Genomic DNA, 17,884 nt, shown 5'->3' on the forward strand with positions numbered 1-17,884 from the left:
GGCACTGAACACTACTGTAAGGTTTGGTGGAAATCTGCCCTATTATATAAGAGAAGAGGCTAAAACATCATAAAATTTGATGAATTAAAGGCCATAACTCTGCTGAAAATCCCTGAGGAAAATGCAGACGATATGCACAACTAGGCTTGGCAATGACCACCTTATAAAGTTTGGAGTGGAGGAGTTGGGTGGAAAAACTTTGTGACATACAGACATATGGACAGACAGCACTAAATCAATTTATGTGGGAGACATAACAAGAGTTGCTATTAATTTGTTGAATGTTACATACTTATGCTGAGCCTAGCTTTTATTCTAGGTAATCATGTAACAAATGTGCAGAACTACGCTGGGCCCAGCTTTTATTCTAGGTAATTCAGATAAATCCATGACTTCCCATGTAACAAATGTGCAGGTCTACCTTATGGTAGACAGAGACTTAACCAAATCTGTCAGGCTTAATCAAATTTATCTGAAAAACAACAAACATTTAACTGAAATGTAAAAACTGAAAGTAATTGAAATTTCTGGACATAATTACAGATAAACAAAGATTACAGATTACAGATTTATAGAATTACAGATAATATAGAATTTTTGTGCATTATTTCATAACACTGTACAAACCTCCAATAACCGATCCATAAGCATACAATAATGTCCAGTCCTCACTCATATCAAAGTATGTAGCAGATGATGCAACAGTTGCTCGCTTTTTACGCCCTGAGATAGCTGCTTCACTTAATGATGCTGTTCTTTTTCTTGAAAATGCACATGTCAAAATCCCATCTTCATATGAAGCTGATATAGAACTTAGACCAAATTTATCCTGTAAACGCAAAAGTGTCTTTTTTTAAAGATATATATTTGACATAAATTTAAGAATCATATTGATAGGAAATTATGAATATTAAAGGAATAAACATTGTCTCAAACTAGAGCTATCACTGAAGGTGATAAATGTACCCCCCCCCCCCCACCCCCACACACGCACGCTGACACAGTACATTGCAATTTTACGCACACAAGATGGCATAATTATGTGGAATGTATGTTTATATACTCTATGTATATAGTATAGTAACAAACAAGAGCTGTCTAATGACAGAGCGATCGACTTTTCTCAGTGCTTGACTCTGAATTACAGCTTTGCCAGTAAAAACTTTATAAAGCTTTCACCAAAAATTCTAAGTTAAAAAGTTGCATAACTCATGTCAAAACTCAAACAGAGTTATGAAGATTGTTTCTCCTGGTGTAGACTTTGATAGTAAATAAACATTTTAAGTTTCAAGTCAAAAGCTTAGATAGTAACAGATATTTGACTTTATCAAAAACTTTAACAAAAAAAATCAGAAAAACAAGAAAGTAGGTCAGTAGGTCAAGGTCACAGTCAAGTGACTCCATATCACTTGGGGTCATCAGGTAATTATAATTAAACAGTCTAGGAAATATGATCTGATAATTTTTTAAGTATTTATTCCTATATAACTCATATAACAAATGACCCCCCAGGGCAGGGTCTCTTTTCACCTTAGGGGCATAACTTGAACAATCTTGTTAGAGATCCACTAGGCAATGCTACATACCAAATATCAAAGGCCTAGGCCTTGAACTTTCAGGAAAGAAGATTTTATTTTTTTCCCTGTGTAAGTCTATGTTAAATTTGGTACCCCAGGGAAGGGCCTCTTTTCACCACAGGGGCACAATTTGAACTATCTTCATAGAGGACCATTTGATAATGTCACATACCAAATATCAAGGCTCTATGCATTGCGGTTTTGGACAAGATTTTAAAGTTTTTCTTTCTGGCTGCCATGGCAACCAGAGTTTTGCATGGAATTCAATTCTTTGAAAGATTTTGAAAGGGGACCATCCAAGGATCATTCCTGTGAAGTTTGGTGTAATTCTGCCTTGTGGTTTTCAAGAAGAAGATTTTTTTAGAAAATGTTGACGGACACACGACACATGACAGACGACAGACGATAGACATTGAGCGGTCACAAAAGCTCACCATGAGCCTTTGGCTCAGATGAGCTAACAAGAGGGCCAAAATGGCCCTATATCGCTCACCTGTTATCATTGCACTTAAGGACAAGAAGGTCAAAAAATCATAATCAAGATCAATCAAAAGAATTATGAGAAAATATAGTTGAAATTTTCTTAAAGTTACTTCAAATAAAATTATTTTCAAATCAGACCAGTAGTTTCATGCCCGAAGGATTACATCAGAGGAGGATAGGAGCAAAATTTTGACTGATGAAGCCCAAAGGACAGGAACAACAAAGGAAAGAAATTAAAAATAAATCTAAGTCCTCAGAAAAAATATCTAAGTCCAAAGGACAGGAACAACAAAGGGAAGAATTTAACCAAAAAGAAAAAAAAAATCTTACATTGTACAGATATGTCAAAATACACCTAAAAATTGGAGGTACCGTCCATGTTGTACCAAAGAAAAGTGGTCTCGGGTTTTCCCTAAGGCCAATAATAAAAAAGTTACTAAATAAGCTATTTATAGTAACATAAAAGGGAAGTAATTAAAAAAAAATATTGTAAGTGAACAAAAGAAGGATCTGCCAAATAAAAACAAGAGCACTGCAATCAACGCAAATGCAGAGCAATATACACACAAAACAGTCATAATGACCTTTGACCCCTAAGTGTGACCCTGACCTTGAAGTGAGCCATCCAAAACATGCGCTCTGAAATCCTTCAAGGGGTTCAAGAGTTACAGAGCGAATGGGAAACTGCTAACCAACAGACATACAGACAGACGGACACCGAGGTGATATCATAATATGTCCCTTCGGGCGTATAAAAAGAAATCGACATCTTATGGTGATACAAGTTGTGTGCAAGTTTGGTCAAAATCAAATTATAAATGAAGCTGCTATTAAGCAGACAAGGTCAAAATAGCTAATTTTGGCGTTTCCAGTGGCCGTAACTCTGGAACTCATAATGGAATCTGGCCGGTTCAAGAAAGTAACCAAGACCTTACGGTGACTCAAGTTTTGTGCAAGTTTGATTGAATTCAAATCATAAATAAAGCTGCTATTGTGCAGATAAGGTCAAAATAGCTAATTCTGGCCCTATCAGGGGCCATAACTATGGAACCCATAAAGGAATCTGGCCAGTTCAAGAAAGGAAAAACGATCTTGTGGTGATACAAGTTGTGTGCAAGTTTGGTTAAAATAAAATCATAAATGAAGCTGCTATTGTGTAGACAAGGTCAAAATAGCAAATTTTGGCCCTTTCAGGGGCAATTACTCTGGAACCCATTATGGGATCTGGTCAGTTCAAGAAAGGAACCGAGATCTTATGGTGACACAAGTTTTGTGCAAGTCTGATTAAAATCAAATCATAAATGAAGCTGCTATTGTGCAGACAAGGTCAAAAAAGCTAATTTTGGCCCTTTCAGGGGCCATAACTCTGGAACCCATTAAGGGATCTGGTTGGTTCAAGAAAAGAACCGAGATCTTATGGTGACACAAGTTTTCTGCAAGTTTGATTAAATTCAAATCATAAATGAAGCTGCTATTGTGCAGACAAGGTCAAAATAGCTAATTCTGGCCCTTTCAGGGGCCAAAACTCTAGAACCTATAAAGGAATCTGGCCTGTTCAAGAAAGGAACCAAGATCTTATGCTGATACAAGTTGTGTGCAAGTTTGGTTAAAATCAAATTATAAATGAAGCTGCTATTGTGCAGACAAGGTCAAAATAGCTAATTTTGGCACTTCAGGGGCCATAACTCTGGAACCCATGAAGGGATCTGGCCAGTTCAAGAAAGGAACCAAGATCTTGTGGTGATACAAGTTGTGTGCAAGTTTGGTTAAAATAAAATCATATATGAAATCACTATCGTGCAGACAAGAAATTGTTGACACACAAAAATAGCAAATTCTGGCCCTTTAAAGGGCAATAACTCTAGAACCCATGATGGGATCTGGCTAGTTTTCGAAAGGAACTGAGCTTTCATGCCAATACAAGTTTTGTACAAGTTTGATCAAAAGGAATCCCAATTTACCTGATCAAGCCTGTTATTACTTCTGCCATCATTGTATGATAAAAACACTGATGCTGTTCCACCACTGTGCACACATTCAAAAACACTGTCATCTCCCTGAAATATACAGATATAACACTTATTTTTTCAGGCTAACTTTCATTTGTCTACAACGGGAAAGGGCTGTGCTAGTTAGACTGAGTAAGTGTGATCTACTTTGAAATGCACCTATGCTCTGCATATCATAGATAAAATGGAAAAATTTTGACTAAAAGGTTAATGCAAAGTTAACTCTAGTTTTGTACAATATCAAAGAGAGCCAAGATGGCCCTAGATTGCTCCCCTGAGTAACACAACATAACAGTGTAAACATGTTTTACCTAGTGATTTCATGGAGACAAATCATGTGCAAATATTCTGACCAATTTTCATTAAGATTAGACCAACAAGAGGGCCATGATGGCCCTATATCGCTCACCTGTTATCATTGCACTTGAGGACAAGAAGGTCCTCAGAAAAAATATCTATGTCCAAAGGACAGGAACAACAAAGAGAAGAAATTTAACCAAAAAGAAAATAAAATTCTTACAAGGTATAGATATGTCAAAATACACCTAAAAATTGGAGGTACCATCCATGTTGTACCACAGAAAAGTGGTCTCGGTTTTTCCCTACGGCCAATAATAAAAAAGTTACTAAAAATAAGCTATTTATAGTGATGTAAAAAGGAAGTAATTAAAAAAAAAATTATTGTAAGTGAACAAAAGAAGGATCTGCCAAATAAATCTGTTGACATAAATGATATTTCAGATCAGTATCTTCATTAGTTACGGAGATATACCCATTTTAATTTGAAATAAAGGGAGGTAATTTGACATAAAATCAATCCATAGTTATCTACCCTGATTGGCTCAGTCCAACTAATAACAATAATGAAATTTCAAATAAGTCCTATAAGTACTTACTGATATAAATCCATTTTGATTATCTGGCCAGTTCAAGAAAGGAACCAAGAACTTGTGGTAATACAAGTTGTGTGCAAGTTTGGTTAAAATCAAATCATAAATGAAGCTGCTATTGTGCAGACAAAGTCAAAATAGCTAATTTTGGCCCTTTTAGGGGCCATAACTCAGGAACCCATTAAGGAATCTGGCCGGTTTAATAAAAAGGAACCGAGATCTTATGGTGACACAAGTTTTGTGCAAGTTTGATTAAATTCAAATCATAAATGAAGCTGCTATTGTGCAGACAAGGTCAAAATAGCTAATTCTGGCCCTTTCAGAGGCCATAACTCTGGAACCCATAAGGGAATTTCGCTAGTTGAAGAAAGGAACCAAGATCTTATGGTGATACAAGTTGTGTGCAAGTTTGGTTAAAATAAAATTTTAGACCTTTAAGGGGCCATAACTCTGGAACCCATGGCGGAATCTGGCCAGTTCAAGAAAGGAACCAAGATCTTGTGGTAATACAAGTTGTGTGCCAGTTTGGTAAAAATCAAGTTATAAACAAGCAAATTCGATGAATTGGTATCCCCCGCCGAAAGGGTTTATGGTGAGGAATGGCAAAAAGATATATCCGGCAAAAAGTTAAGGATGTTAATAAGAAGCAAATAATTTCATTAGTCAAAATCAATTTAACAGAAAACAAATGTTTAATTAAACAGTACATAATAAATGTATGATACTTTGATCCTGACTAAAGAATTTATTTTGAATGGGATATGCTTACTGTAATAAGCTTAGCTTTTAAAATTAAATGCAGTTAATTGAAATGTGAGCTTGAAGTTTAACTGGAACGAAATATTGTCTTAGAGTGGTTTGGCACCAGGTGTTGCTGTTTAACATGTACATTTGAACTTAAAAGAACAGATGTCCTTAAGAGAACATAGGTAAGATATCTTGAACATGGCTGAGGGCAAGGTTTGTGCAGTCACAACTTAACATGTTGAAGGTTTGAACATTAAAAAAAAAAAAAAGGAATGGAAATATATATATGTATTTATATAGATATATGTAAATATTTATTTCTTTAGGGGGTGGGGATGCAGGGGAATGGGAGAGGAAACAAAATTTCACATGTTGATTATAAATATTGATTGAAAATTAAAAATGAAAAAAAAAAAAAAAAAGGTAAAAGGGTGAAGGAGGGGGTGTGACCAAGGCAAGTGGGTGACAGGTGTGGGTGTGCAACTTCACATGTTTATAATAAATGTTCACAGAAAAGAATGAAAGAAATTTAATGAAATTCTGCCAAATGGTAAGTTTGTTATGTACAAATATGTGGATTTTTAGACAATTAAAGGGCAATAACTCTGAAGTTACAAAAGAAATCCGTACAAAATTGTCTGTGCACAACCACATTATAGTGCTCTAAATTCTGTTAAAGTTTCATAGTTCTATATATCAAAAGTTATGATGCAGAAATTGCCATATCTATAGTACCCTATATAGTTAACACTAGAAACTTCTAAGGGCCATAACTCTGGTGTTACTTGGGCAATCTGTCTGAAACTTGATGGGCCCCATAACCTCATAGTGGTGAACATGTATATGAAGTTTGTTTGAAAAAAATCTAAAATAAGGAATGATTTTTTTTTTTGTGCGGGGGGGGGGGGGGGGGGGGGGGGGGGGGGGGGGGGGGGAGGTGTGTAATCAAGGTAAGGGGGTGACCAGGTGTGGGTACACAACTTCACATGTTTACAATAAATGCTGATGGAAAAGAATGAAAGAAATTCAATGAAATTCTACCAAATGGTAAGTTTGTTATGTACAAATATGTGGATTTTTATACAATTAAAGGGCAATAACTCTTAATTTACAAATAAATCTGAATGAAATTGTGTGTACACAACCAAATTATGGTGATCTAAATTCTGTTTAAGTTTCATAGTTCTAGGTCAAATATATCAAAAGTTATGATGCAGAAATTGCCGTATTTATAGTACCCTATATAGTTAACACTAGAAACTTCTAAGGGCCATAACTCTGGTGTTACTTGGGCAATCTGACTGAAACTTGACGGGCCGCAAGAACTCATAGTGGTGAACACGTATATGAAGTTTTAAATAAATATTCCCAACCATTTCCTAGATATGGCTCCGGACGGACAGACGGAAAGACGGAAGGACGGACGGACAGAAAGACGGACGGAAGGACGGACAACGCCAAAACTATATCCCTCCGACTTTCGTCGGGGGATAATAAAGCTGCTATTGTGCAGACAAGGTCAAAATAGCTAATTTTGGCCCTTTCAGGGGCCATAACTCTGGCCATACTGGGATCTGGCCAGTTCAAGAAAGGAACCGAGATCTTATGGTGATACAAGTTGTGTGCAAGTTTGGTTAAAATAAAATCATAAATGAAATCACTATCGTGCAGACAAGAAATTGTTGACGCACGGACGGAAGGACGGACGCACGGACGGACTGACGACGGATGAAAGGTGATCACAAAAGCTCACCTTGTCACTATGTGACAGGTGGGCTAAAAATAAATATTGTAAGTGAACAAAAGAAGGATCTGCCAAATAAATCAAATTTCAGATAAGTATCTTCATTAGTTATGGAGATATACCCATTTTAATTTGAAATAAAGGGAGGTAATCTGACATAAAATCAGTCCATAGTTATCTACCCTGATTGTCTCAGTCCAACTAATAACAATAATGTAATTTCAAATAAGTCCTGTAAGTACTTACTGATATAAATCCATTTTGATTATAATCAGGGGAGGTAATCAGATATATAATAACTCTGGAACCTACCATTGGATCTGATTTGTCATGGAATCCAAGATTTATTGTTGTTGAAGATACTTTGGAAGTTTGTATCAAATAAAACCATAAATGAAGTCTCTATATGGCTGCAAAAGCCAAAATAGCCAATTATGGACTATTTTTAGACCTACTGACCTAGTTTTTGACCGCACATGACCCTGTTTCGAACTTGACCTAGATATCATCAAGATGAACATTCAGACCAACTTTCATACAGATCCCATGAAAAATATGGCCTTTAGAGAGGTCACAAGGTTTCTCTATTATTTGACCTACTGACCTAGTTTTTGAAGGCACATGACCCAGTTTCAAACTTGACCTAGATATCATCAAGGTGAACACTCTGACCAATTTTCATGAAGATCTGGTGAAATATATGGCCTCTAGAGAGGTCACAAGGTTTTTCTATTTTTAGACCTACTGACCTAGTTTTTGACCGCACGTGACCCAGTTTCCAACTTGACCTAGATATCATCAAGATAAACATTCTAACCAATTTTCATGAAGATCTTGTGAAAAATATGGCCTCTAGAGAGGTCACAAATTTTTCTATTTTTAGACCTACTGACCTAGTTTTTGACCGCACGTGACCCAGTTTCGAACTTGACCTAGATATCATCAAGGTGAACATTCTGACCAACTTTCATAAAGATCCCATGAAAAATGTGACCTCTAGAGTGGTCACAAGCAAAAGTTTACGCACGCACGGACCCACGGATGCTGCGCGATCATAAAAGCTCACCTTGTCACTTTGTGACAGGTGAGCTAAAAATCAAATCATAAATGAAGCTGCTATTGTGCAGACAAGGTCAAAATAGCTAATTTTGGCCCTTTCAGGGGCCATAACTCTGGAACCCATAATGGGATCTGGCCAGTTCAAGAAAGGAACCGTGATCTTATGGTGATACAAGTTTTGTGTAAGTTTGGTTAAAATAAAATCATAAATGAAACCACTATCGTGCAGACAAGAAATTGTTGACGCACAAAAATAGCAAATTCTGGCCTTTAAAGGGGCAATAACTCTAGAACCCATGATGGGATCTGGCCAGATTTTAAAGGGAACTGAGATATCATGCCAATACAAGTTTTGTACAAGTTTGATCAAAATTGCTTGCAAAATGTGGTCACTATCTTGTTCCCAAGAATTGTGGACGGATGGACGGACGACGGACGAAGGGTGATCACAAAAGCTCACCCTGTCACTATGTGACAGGTGAGCTAAAAATGTGCCCTCTTGAGTGTAAATAAGCATTTTCTTTGATTTGACCTAGTGACCTAGTTTTTTACCAGATTCGAATTTGTCCAAATGAAACCACTATCGTGCAGACATGAAATTGTTGACGGACACACGGACGCACGCACGCACAGACGACGGATGAAGGGTGATCACAAAAGCTCACCTTGTCACTATGTGACAGGTGAGCTAAAAAGCAAAATAGAGTTATGGAACCTGTGCAATGTAGGTCAGTTTATCACAATGAATAAGTGTGTGAAGTTTCAATCCATTCCCACAAGTGGTTACTGAGATACCAGCTTACATACAAAACCTTAACCAAATCGGGATGCGGACGCATGGGTGAGTCCAATAGCTCTACTATTCTTTGAATAGTCAAGCTAAAAATGTGCCCACCAGAGTGTAAACAAGCTTATTCTTCGATTTGACCTGGTGACCTAGTTTTTCACCCTACATGACCCAGATAACAAGAGCTGTCACAGGAGACAGCGTGCTCGACTATTCCGATGCTGGATAGTGAAACTGAGCACATCTGAGGAAACTAGAGCTGTCACTCGAGTGTTTAATGACTCCAATGGTGGATGAAGATATTGCACAATTGCTTGAGTCTGTGTCAAAAATATTAAGTAATAAGACAGGTAAAGATAAAGTGTATGAAAACACTAAATAAGTATAATTCTAAGCAAAAAGGGGGCATAATTCATAAAATATTGGTGCAAGAGTTATGTAACTTGTGTCCTATGATGTTGGTGATGATGTGGAACAACTACTTCAAGTTTAAATCAAATTCATTTCGTAATAATCGAGATATAGTGAAAATGCATCAAAATTAACCTTAAATTCTAAGTAAAAGGGGACATAATTCATGAAAAATTGGCGCTAGAGTTATGAACCTTGTGTCATATGATGTTGGGGATAAAGTGGAACAATATTTAATTTATAAGTTTGAAACAAATCCATTTAGTAATAACTGAGATACAGCGAAAATGCATCAAAGTTAACTTTAAATTCTAAGTAAAAGGGGGATAATTTATTAAAAATTGGTGCCAGAGTTCTGAACCTTGCGTAATATGATGTGGGTGATAAGGTGGAACAAGTATTTTAAGTTTGAATCAAATCCATTTGGTAATAACCGAGCTTGAGTGAAAGTGTATCAAAACTTTAACCTTAAATTCTAAGTAAAAAGGGGGATAATTTATGAAATTATGGTGCAAGAGCTATGGCCCTTGTGTCATATGATGTGAGTGATGATGCTGAACAACTGTTTTCAGTCTGGATCAAATCCATTTAGTAATAATTGAGATATAGTGAAAGTGCATCAAAACTTTAACCTGAAATTCAAAGTACAAGAGGACCATGATGGTCCTGAATCGCTCACCTGTTCCCACATGACCCAGTTTTGAGTATGACATCGTTTTTTCTATTATTTGACCTATTGACCTAGTTTTTGATGGCACGTGACCCAGTTTAGAACTTGACCTAGATATTATCAAGGTTAACATTCTGACCAATTTTCATGAAGATCTTGTGAAATATATGGCCTCTAGAGAGGTCACAAGGTTTTTCTATTTTTAGACCTTCTGACCTTGTTTTTGACGGCACATGACCCAGTTTCGAACTTGGCCTAGATATCATCAAGGTGAACATTCTGACCAATTTTCATGAAGATCTGGTGAAATATATGGCCTCTAGAGAGGTCACAAGGTTTTTCTATTTTTAGACCTACTGACCTAGTTTTTGATGGCACATGACCCAGTTTCGAACTTGACCTAGATATCATCAAGGTGAACATTCTGACCTATTTTCATGAAGATCTGGTAAAATATATGGCCTCTAGAGAGGTCACAAGGTTTTCCTATTTTTAGACCTACTGACCTAGTTTTTGAAGGCACATGACCCAGTTTCGAACTTGACCTAGATATTATCAAGATGAACATTCTGACCAACTTTCATAAAGATCCCATGAAAAATGTGACCTCTAGAGTGGTCACAAGCAAAAGTTTACGGACGGACGCACGACGGACGACGGACACCGCGCGATCACAAAAGCTCACCTTGTCACTTTGTGACAGGTGAGCTAAAAAAACTATTGTAAGTGAAGAAAAGAAGGATCTGCCAATAAATCTGTTGACATAAATGAAATTTCAGATCAGTATCTTCATTAGTTACAGAGATATACCCATTTTAATTTGAAACAAGAGCCATGTTAGACATGGCTAATCCCCCCGCCAGGCATATTATAATTGAAGGCTAAAGTTCCTGGCAAGTTAGTGTCTGAAAGTATTAATTTTGAGGAAAGCTTTGAAGAACCGTTTAGTTGTGGACGCATCAGGGGTTTTAAAGATGTGGAAGAAAGAATAAGTCAGTAGTGAGGTGGTTTACTGCTAAATTTTATTAATTTTCATGAACAGTATAGCTATGATGTTTTTCTATATGGCTACTGTAAAAAGAAGGAATGGAAAGCTAACAGGGAACACGAGTGCCAGAATGTCACAATATATGCCCGTCGCAGCAAATTTCTTTACCTTAGCAGCTGTATTTGCAAATGGAATTTTAATTTTGTTTAGTAATCATTGTAAGTCTTTTGTTTTTCTAAGTCCACAAAAAAACTCGTTACCAGGTAGAGATACCTTAAAATACACCTAAAATTGGAAAGTAACATCTATGTTGTACCACAGAAAAGTGGTCTTGTTTTTTCCCTACGGTCAATTATAAAAATGTTACAATATATTATTTATAGTAACAACTAAGGGAAGTTAATCCTAAAAAAAACAAGAGGGCCATGATGGCCCTATATCGCTCACCTGTTATCATTGCACTTGAGGACAAGAAGGTCCTCAGAAAAAATATCTAAGTCCAAAGGACAGGAACAACAAAGGAAAGAAATTTAACCAAAAAGAAAAACAAAATTCTTACAAGGTACAGATATGTCAAAATACGCCTAAAAGTTGGAGGTACCATCCATGTTGTACCACAGAAAAGTTGTCTCAGTTTTTCCCTACGGCCAATAATAAAAAAGTTACTAAAAATAGGCTATTTATAGTAACGTAAAAGGGAAATAATTCAAAAGAAAATTATTGTAAGATAACAAAAGAAGGATCTGCCAAATAAATCTGTTAACATAAATGAAATTTCAGATCAGTATCTTCATTAGTTACGGAGATATACCCATTTTAATTTCAAAAATAAAGGGAGGTAATCTGACAAAAAATCAGTCCATAGTTATATACCCTGATTGCCTCGGTCCAACTAATGGCAATAATGAAATTTCAAATAAGTCCTGTAAGTACTTACTGATATAAATCCATTTTGATTACAATCAGGGGAGGTAATCAGATATAAAATAACTCTGGAAACTACGAATGGATCTGATTTGTCATGGAATCCAAGATTTATTGTTGTTGAAGATATTTTGGAAGTTTGTATCAAATAAAACCATAAATGAAGATTATCGTTCTTGCACACTGCACTTCCTCCCAATGTGTTCTATCAGTGTATGAAGTTTGAAGAAAATCCCTCCAGTACTTTTGGAGTTATGCTACGGACAAATTTTTTTAAGAAAATACGATAAAGGGGAATAACTAAAAAAATAGACTAGGTAGAGTTATTGTTCTTGCACACTGCACTTCTTCCCAATGTGTTCTATCAGTGTATGAAGTTTGATGAAAATCCCTCCAGTACTTTTGGAGTTATGCTCCGGACAAAGATCGTTACGGATGGACGCACGGACGGACGCACGCACGCACGGACGGAGAGCATTTCTAATATCCCCTTTGCCTTTGGCGGGGGGATAAATAAAGGGAGTTAATTTCACACAAATTCAGTCCATAGTTATCTACCCTGATTGTCTCAGTCCAACTAATAACAATAATGTAATTTCAAATAAGTCCTGTAAGTACTTACTGATATAAATCCATTTTGATTACAATCAGGGGAGGTAATCAGATATAAAATAACTCTGGAACCTACGATTGGATCTGATTTGTCATGGAATCCAAGATTTATTGTTGCTGAAGATATTTTGGAAGTTTGTATCAAATAAAACCATAAATGAAGTCTCTATATGGCTGCAAAAGCCAAAATAGCCAATTTTGGACCTATAAGGGGCCATAACTCTGGAACCCATGATGGAATCTGGCCAGTTCAAGAAAGGAACCAAGATCTTGTGGTAATACAAGTTGTGTGCAAGTGTGGTTAAAATCAAATCATAAATGAAGTTGCTATTGTGCAGACAAGGTCAAAATAGCTAATTTTGGCCCTTTCAGGGGTCATAACTCTGGAACCCATTAAGGGATCTGGCCGGTTTAAAAAAGGAACCAAGATCTTATGGTGATACAAGTTTTCTGCAAGTTTGATTAAATTCAAATCATAAATGAAGCTGCTATTGTGCAGACAAATTCAAAATAGCTAATTCCGGCCCTTTCAGGGGCCATAACTCTGGAACCCATAAAGGAATCTCACCAGTTGAAGAAAGGAACCAAGATCTTATGGTGATACAAGTTGTGTGCAAGTTTGGTTAAAATCAAATCATAAATGAGGCTTAAAATAAAATTAAGTTTGTTTGACCTTTACCGACCGACCCGAAAAAATTGCCGCGACTCAAATAATTTTATTGCATTCCAGAGAAAAAAAATATTTTTATTTTCTTATCAAAGGGAAAAACTTATTTTGGTGCTTGAAACTGGCGATTATTTTATTTAACAAATGCGTACATAATTATGGCAAGTGAGAAAGTAACCCGCGGTCGGTTAGTAGAAATCGATAAAGCAGACTGTTTATCATCTCGTGTATTCCGAAAACGTGTCAACTATGCCGATAACGTTGCCTAAGGCCATAGGGTGCAGACGACAATCAAACCGCTTATAACCGGAAGGCAATCTGACGAAAGGACATAATTTTACAAATCTAGTATCTAATTTACCCGCTAAATGTAAAGAAACCAAAACGTCATGCCGGTACTTTTCCATTCCACGAGCACGTGCGAGCTATCGTAATATCTAATTTCCATCACTCGACGTTACTTTTGTTTACACATACACAAAAAAAACGCGCGTAGTGCATCATTTTTTGTTATTATCGCATCAATACTTTTTTAGCACCGCTTAAGAAGTAATATAGTTTGAATTCTATAACGATTTTAATAAGATATCGACAGAAATGTAGGCAAAATTCTATAAAAACGGTCACATTTAAATTTAGTTCTTTGTAAAATGTCAAACAGTGCGATCTTAAAATTACTTATTTCTTTCTAAGAGTAAATAAATGATAAATTCTATGGGCATAAAGTTCAGACTTTTGACCAGAAGGTACAAAAAACAAAACAAAAACAGAATAAAAAAATCTTAAATAATGAAAAAGCGTCAGCAATTTAAATACATGGCGTAAAACGACTTTTGGCAAACAGATTTATGTTAGTGCGGCAAAATAGCTCACAGAGGTAGGATATCCACAATTATCGTTTGACACATTTACCTGTCAGTTTATACAGGATATTGAATTCGCTTTAAGAAATTAAAGAAGAAACTTTTTTATTGATTAATTCAAAGAACCGGGGCGGTACGATCAAACAGTGATGTGTTATATGGCGCGAAAACATGACGTAATTCCATGACAATCTCGGGCAACTGTAACGCTTTGATCTCCACTTCAGATGCCATGATATATACACACTTCTTTTAGCTCTTTGAGGGGGGTGTTAATTGATGATGAAAACAATGACAAGGACTAAGTTTATCAACAGAATAATTACCGATAATCGTTTACGCTTTTTATTACGCTTTCAACATTGGGTGGATTATGATTTTTGTGTCCATATTTTTGGGACACTTCACAAAATAATCATTTTTCGGGAAATAAGTCTTGAGAAAGTGAAAATAACTAGTCCTAACATTTTTGGGAAATACGGTAAGGGTTAGACTGTGATTATTTTTACTATCGATGCAGTTATTATGGAGAGCAACTAGGTGGTGGTGATTACTAAAATACCCTGAAAGAAAAATGTCTGCTGTGAAAACGAAATTTAAGAACAAATACGATTGATTACAAGGGAAACGTAATGTACATGAGATTATTATTTGTCTACTATGTGTTATACTTGAAATTTGCTTGTACATAATACTGCTTTCATAACAGTGACAGTATTACGGCAATTGACAGGCGAGTGGTGGGAAATTTGATTATCTGTGAAAATATATTATGAACTGACTTAATTGTTGATTTCAAAATGTCTTTAATCAGAGATCGTTTTGAAATGCATTTGTTCAAAGTGAGAAAATCTCAGTTTCCGAATTTCAAGAATTTGACACGAACGTAAATGTTTTGAAATATGACAAGCTAGATAGTTTTAATATTTTAATTTTGTAATGCCAGAACAAAGAGGTATAAAAATCTTATACTTCTTTTGCCAGGACAATGGCATAATAAATGTCTGATGTCGGGGAAACCCAATCTTGTTTCTGTTCTTAGTAACATGACCAATACGTGAAAGTAGCTTGAAGCTAAAAAGTCATCACTTTTGCTTGCATACTGCCATAACCGTTGTAAAAACCTTCTAAAACTCATAAAAAGTTATTATCTATTGAATTAAGCATCAAACACTTGTTGAAAATAAGCTGTAATTCAGTAGTGTGTTTAGATGCCAAATATTTTCGCGACTATATCGTTTTGTACTTTAAGCGCAGATGTAGTAAATACATTTTTGATATATATATAAAGAAAAAGTATAGACATGAAAGATACTCAAAGACTTGGTCAACTTTGCCTTATGTGCAAATTAAGTCTGTGCCCATATTGTGTGTGCATGAATAGGGCTAGGGGTTTATTACAAGCATACATTTAACAGAGCATCTTCCGAGATTATCTACAAGCAATAGGTATTAATATATAGACTTTAATTTTTATTATTACTGAGACAACAAACATTAAAAAAAAACTAAAATATAATAAAATTATTTACCTACCTACCTACCCACTGTAAAAATACTGGGTCGGTAAAGGTCAAACAAACTTAATTTTAATTTAGGCCCGAAGCTGCTATTGTGCAGACAAGGTCAAAATAGCTAATTCTGGCCCTTTCATGGGCCATAACTATGGAACCCATAAAGGAATCTGGCCAGTTCAAGAAAGGAAATAAGATCTTATGGTGATACAAGTTGTGTGCCAGTTTGGTAAAAATCAAATTATAAATAAAGCCGCTATGGGCGATATCGGTCAGTTAATTCCCCTGATTAAACAGGTGCGCGTATAGGTGGCGCTACATGCGAATAGGTCCTAGAAAAGTTTGATTACATTATTTACATTGTTATTCAGTCGCTGTCACTTCAAACTATATTAGTAGATTTGGAAAATATCCGATTATGTAATCAAAATTCAGCTGTTTATACCTTGAGCAATTGAGGAAAGAGCTTTATTTATATTTATTGATACTCTGTGCCTTAAAAAATATGAGGCTAGCTGTAAGGACTGTTTTAAAGTGCATTTTCTGTGTGTCAGTTTAAATATGGACTGTATGATTGTTATGTTTGTTAACTGTGACAATAAATGCTTTTATTCAGCTTTAAAGTATTTTTCAATATTGAAATGCCTCCTTGGAAAATCATTTTATCATTGTGCAAGTATTCAGACTATATTCTTAGAATAAGAATCAATATACTAGACAGTATATATTCCTAAAGTTACAAATTAATCGGAAAGATCTGCATACACAGCTTAATGCAATGAGATCTTGAATAATATAGAAATTATAATAATAATTACTGTAAAATGTTAGAATATATATGCCTTTGTGATAAGATGTCCCTTCAATTTTCCATCAGCTCAATTAAATTATTATATGTGTTTTCTCATATATTTCATGAAAATATCATCCATGAAGCATAAATGATCTCTATTGACAAGTTGACATACCACCTGTTAATTTAATTTTATGTTGCTGCCTCTTTAATTTTCAGTCAATTCAAATTCACAGTAACTTGCCCACATAAAGTTAAAATATAAATCTTTACATTTAATAAAAACACCCGTAGGATTTTTAATACACAGACCACAAATTTGTGAAGCTTTAAAAATAAAAACAAATGTGAGACCTTTTAGACATTATTTCAAATTGCAATGTATTAAGAAAACTTATTATACACATAACATTAACATCTGACCGATATTTAACACATAAGTGGGAGCAGAAAGTGTTAAGTCTGCTTCAAGGACATATTCTTGAATTTAACCCCCTAGAGTTAACAGGACACATGGCATGCACATTTTTATGATAACAATCAGTATGCAGCCGGTGGATAGGAAATTTTATGCAAACTAAATGTTCCCAGAGTAACCATTGTCTATTTGGAACAAAGCTTCCATTCAGGGGTAAAATTTAACAATATTTTCAACTAGCTACTAGCTAGCCCCACTTTGCTTATAAATTATACGGAAATGTGACTCGCTTAAATTAATGCTAAAATAATAATTTCAGTTATATATTACTAGCCAGCATTTTGAAATGATGAAAATTTTACAAGGCTTTTAATTTTATGTTAAAAACAGAAGAAACAGCTATATAAATAGATTATATTGATAAATTACATGATTAGAATTTTTTTTAAAATGCTTTAATTATTTTTTTTATTCAGCTATCAAATGCATGAAAGGTTAAGAAAAAGAGTTTAACACTATGATAAAAGCTGAGAGTACACCGCATGATAGGACCTATTCGCCCGTAGCGACACCTGTCAAATCATTTGGGAAGATAACTCAGCGAATGCTGCCATTGTGCAGACAAGGTCAAAATAGCTGATTTTGGCCCTTTCGGGGGCCATAACTCTGGAACCCATAACGGGATCTGGCCAGTTGAAGAAAGGAACCAAGATCTTATGGTGATACAA

At 35.5% G+C, this 17,884-nt stretch overlaps 1 protein-coding gene across 1 annotated transcript in view; it reads right to left on the reverse strand.

Moving 5' to 3' along the window:
* Positions 1-17,884, reverse strand: part of LOC123535601 (uncharacterized) — a 251,998-nt gene that overhangs the window by 85,121 nt on the left and 148,993 nt on the right. The window contains exons 10-11 of the mRNA XM_045318314.2: positions 4,022-4,117; positions 628-829 (exon numbers count right to left, since the gene is read on the reverse strand). Coding sequence (XP_045174249.2) covers positions 628-829; positions 4,022-4,117 — 298 coding nt within the window. The remainder of the gene's footprint in view (positions 1-627; positions 830-4,021; positions 4,118-17,884) is intronic.

Source organism: Mercenaria mercenaria, chromosome 17 (genome assembly GCF_021730395.1).
Source record: "Mercenaria mercenaria strain notata chromosome 17, MADL_Memer_1, whole genome shotgun sequence".
In the NCBI taxonomy this organism is placed as follows: Eukaryota; Metazoa; Mollusca; class Bivalvia; order Venerida; family Veneridae; genus Mercenaria; species Mercenaria mercenaria.